Source organism: Montipora capricornis, chromosome 7, assembly GCF_036669925.1.
Source record: "Montipora capricornis isolate CH-2021 chromosome 7, ASM3666992v2, whole genome shotgun sequence".
NCBI lineage: Eukaryota > Metazoa > Cnidaria > Anthozoa > Scleractinia > Acroporidae > Montipora > Montipora capricornis.
This window is the reverse complement of record NC_090889.1, coordinates 21794837-21799282: the sequence shown is the minus strand read 5'-3', so window position 1 is coordinate 21799282 and position 4446 is coordinate 21794837. Positions and strand designations below refer to the sequence as shown.

Below are 4446 nucleotides of genomic sequence, written 5' to 3'. Positions count from 1 at the left end.
CTTTTTCAATGTGTAAGTAGAACGGGTTCCCACGGTCTTCGGTGTCTTTTTATCGCTGGCTAGAGTCAATGGCCTCAAAACGGACCATTCTTTGTTTGCGGAAAGTCCGAGGGGAAAACAAGTTCCGTTAAACTTCACCTCAAATTTTTGCAATATTAAACCTCGGACAACGCGGTCAGCTTCTTAATCAAGTAATTAGTTTCTGCTTCTTGGATGCACGGTTTGCTTATGGCTTCTATTTTACTTTCAGTAATCTATTTTGTTAAACTACGTTGATTTATGAAGTGTCTTCACTCACGTGATCAGTAACCTTATAGCTTTTTTTCCACCGAAACGAAAGAAAACGTTTGCATGATAATAGAGCTCAATTCTCGGAGTATTAATTGGGTACACCAAAATGTCGCCCGTTCCATAGTTCAGGTTGAAAACACTCTATAGACGAGGATACTCTTTTTACGTTTTAAAACTGCGCTCAATAGAGAGGCATTCACCTTAATTTCGGGTATTTTTTCAATCTTCACGTGTCAGCGTTCCAGTTTTGCTATCTTTTTTCGATATTTCTCCGGCCAATCACAGACTGACACTGCACATTAGCGGACAAGTAGGTGAGCCAATCACAGCAAAAAACAAATACATGCAACCGATGCTGAGGGCGTGAAAAACGCGTTCGATCAAATCACATCTTATTGGCTGAAAAAATCGTACGGTTTTTAAATCCAATTATCAAGGTTATTATTACAAACCAAAGCGATTGCGAAAATTAGCTAGAAACCCGATTAGAAACTGTTCTATTAGTAAAAAACCCTCGTTAAGCATTTTTTGGGACCTGTCATTCGCAGAAGACTCCCTAGAGAACAGTGATTAAGCTTTGCAGCTGAAACACTTCATCCTTCTTTTGCTAAAAGCATCCGTAAGAATTCCGTAAATTAGAGTGAAACAGCTGACAAAATCATCCTCAGGAAATATGTCAAAAAAATTTTTGCTCTGAAAGTAATGGTCTTGAAAAGAAGTCTATAAAAAGGCTGAAAGATAGAAAACAATTACCCATTCGTAATATCCAGCTTCTGGAAGTTTTTGGAAACTCAAAAATCCTTTCATAACACTTAACAGTCATGAAACTTTCGGTATTGATGCTTAGTCTCTTTCTCTCGCTTTCATTGGTAAGACTTCATGTTAAGACTGTTCGTTACTTACTTTGGTTGGTCCGTATAGTGGTTTTGTTTAGTGTATAGCTACTTTCAGTGATTGAGTAGGTAGAGAAACACAATTCTTCAGTTTCCATGCAGCAGTTTGGTGGTTTGTCCTTTAAGGACTAAACATGTTAGCATTAAGATTTCTATTCCTCCAGTTTAACTCATGATCAATTTCTTTATGGCACCGATGAAATCATCTGATATCTGACCTTCGTTTGTTTTTGTATACAGGCTTGTTCCAATCTCCCGAAATATTCACCGTGTGATATGCAGGTAAGTGATGCCAGTAGAATAAAATAAATCATGGGCTATTGATGAAGCTCGAGTGTCTCTGGAAAAACCTTGTTCGCAAAAATGATTGCAAAAGAGATGCTGGGCAAGACGAGTGAAACCTGTTCCTGGCTGTGATTGGCTACCAGAGTGGGCTAGATAGTCCTATCTTGTCCTTCGATGACTACCCGCTTTGTCCCGCTGTTAAAATTGTTTAGAAGTTCCCTATTTCCCGACAAAGTTAAAGCCTTTTCTGTTTTTCAGACTTTTTGGACCATAACTTGGCCAACAATTTACCCCAACCCTACCCCACCCAACATAACATAACCTATCTACGCCTCAAAAATGTTTTTAAAGAGGGGGTGGGGGGGGGGGGGGTCCATAATAACCAGGTTTACCTCGTGAAGCAAAAGTTTTCGTTTTTTTTTTTGTTTTTCTAGGAGAATGTCCACTGTCAATGCGCCGTTGGTTTGGCTTGCAAGGTAACTCGAGAGATGTATTTGGAAGGCGAAAAAGTTGAAATCAAGCAATGTATGCCGATTAATGAGCAAATTGCCGTCGAGCAATTAACCGAAGATGATATCCGAGAAACACTGGAGCCTGGTAGCACCGCATTGGAGCAGACATCTTCAAGGTTTTACCCTGGAAAGGTAAACCAAGTGTATTCTTCAAACGTAAAATTTGGGGTTTTTTTGTTGTCACAGTCAAGGCTTGCATTAGTTTTACGACAACCGCTTGTTTTCATTTACTGCACCTTTATTACATTTAGATTAAAACAGAAGAACTTTAACACACGAAAAAGCAATTTCAACCTAAACACAGAACGAACGTAATGATTACATCAGGGTGGTATGAACAGCAAAAGAGGAAGGTCAGAGGGGGGAGGGGTCGGTAGAAGGGATATCAGGGGATATCTGTGATGTTTCCAGTTCGTTTTGAGTACCCAAAACTCGTATGTGGCTAAACTCTATTGCCTACAATTTCGCGCCACTTTTCTCGACCAATCAGAAACAGTATCTTTAGGTGCCTTGCCCAATTGCCTTGCCCCAGATACATTCACTATTGTTATCTCATTGGCTTATTTCATATGTTGGGAATGCTCTTTGCAACTTGTTTTTCAGAAATGTACCTCAGCTGCCGATTGTTTCTGGCCAAATACTTGCTGTTTGCTCAACAAGCGATGTAGCTTGAAGCTCTTGAAATACTTCACTTGCTACTTTCAGGTAAGAAGACGTTGTATCAATTTACCTTTTATTGTTGGTCTTTTAGAATTCATTAAACGTAAGGGAGAAAAACTGTTTAGTGGATTATTTAAAAAGCGTTTGATTGGTGCTTAACAAAACGGCTTTCCAAGTCACTTTTAATTCGGCAATAGAATAATTATAATGTTATTTTGATAAACGTTATTTGAAATCTGTTATTTCCGTATTATAATGCGTGGGTATATCAAAGGCGACATCTTATTGGTCAGTTGCCGTGACCACGTGAACAAGACTCCGTGGTCATGGTAACAACAGATAAAAATAACCTTTGCATTACGGGCGCGATCTAAAAATAGATTCTATTGGTAATTATGGGGCACAGGGGTTCTCTCTCTTACCTTACATTATCTTTATTTTGGCCAATCACAGTACATGTTGGTTGCTCACTGTCAAGAAGTGTAAAAAGGCAAAAGCACGAGAGGGAAGCTTTTTTCTCCTTAAAAGAACTTGCCTCCTGAAATTCTGGACTTAAAGTGATTGTTGTAACCCCGAAGGGGAGACTCCCAAATAAAATGGGCGGGGTTGCTCGTCGTACCTTCTAGGGGTTAAAAAAGCGGTCTTGGTACCTCTTAGGGTGTTCAGCCTCAAAAGGTCCACAGCGGGAGCTTTAGCGGTACTTTTTAAGGTAATGAGCCGAACATTTATGATAGGAGACATTTGACAATTAACTAATTTTTAATTTTGTCTAATTAAAATCCATAGTGTGGTACCTCTTAGGGGTGAAAAAAGTTTCATGCCACGCCCACAAGACAGGATCTTGGTACCTCTTAGGGGTTTTTTTCAAAATTTCCGACGAGCACCCACGTCCTTTTTACATGGGAGTCCCCCCCCCCCCCCCCCCGGGTGTTGTAGCCAGTCGAAGTTAAGGTTCATGTAAAGTGACGCCGCGCGACATGTCACACGGCCACTTAAAAATCAGACACAGTCTTCTGCTTTCTTTTTAATCAAGTGATGCAGAGTTGTGAATATTGGTTGATTAAATGTTAACATAGTCAACAGAGTGTTAGAAATTTGGCTCCACTCACAGTTGTTTTTTTTTTTTTCCTCAGAGCGTTCACAAGTGCGGCTGTATGGATGGCTTGATGTGCAAAGTCACCACTCACGTGACCCTGCCAATCATTAAGGTCAAATTCCCCATCAGGCAGTGCGTGCCGAAAGACGAAGCCGAGTGATTCAAGAGAGGAAAACCTACAGGGCGTCTTATGTACTTCAAGATAATGAAAGTCCCTATGCTGGAGAGGCATAATCCGTTTGGGAAAAAGCTTGGTTAACCATCTGTAATGCTTCTGTTTAATATAACGATCTGCAAACAACGACGTGAAAGGCACAAGGAAGTGCACAGTTTGTCAAACATAGTTTTGAATATGATTTTTGCAGGACAAACTAAACAGACTCAACAAATGTTTTTTTCAAGTTGTTCTCGGATGGATTATGTATGTGGTTCTATCATAAAAACGACCACTATGATGTTAAATGCAATAAAAGTCTTATCGCTCACTACAAAAATGGCATTTTTTCTGTGTGCTGACACTGTTGCACTACAAAATGGAGTAACTCGCACAAAATGTAATAGTAACGCAAAATGCAATACCTTTGGTCTATATGTAACGATAACAGTTTGGTCACGCAAAATGTGATAACACAATTATGTTGTAAGGAATACTACCATGGTGATGAATACATTTTGCGTTACTATAACACAGCCCTTGAAATGAGACACC

The 4446-nt window shown here is 39.7% G+C and overlaps 1 protein-coding gene across 2 annotated transcripts in view; it reads left to right on the top strand.

The window, feature by feature from the left end:
- Positions 1-4212, top strand: part of LOC138056420 (uncharacterized) — an 8283-nt gene extending 4071 nt beyond the window's left edge. The window contains exons 1-5 of one of the 2 annotated variants that reach the window (XM_068902206.1): positions 1059-1160; positions 1425-1466; positions 1904-2113; positions 2585-2686; positions 3775-4212. In XM_068902206.1, the coding sequence (XP_068758307.1) occupies positions 1113-1160; positions 1425-1466; positions 1904-2113; positions 2585-2686; positions 3775-3897 (525 nt within the window). In that variant the 5' untranslated portion in view covers positions 1059-1112 and the 3' untranslated portion in view covers positions 3898-4212. Of the gene's footprint in view, positions 1-1058; positions 1161-1424; positions 1467-1903; positions 2114-2584; positions 2687-3774 lie in introns of those variants that run through there. The other variant, XM_068902205.1, reaches the window with a different exon arrangement.
- Positions 4213-4446: the final 234 nt, after the last annotated feature.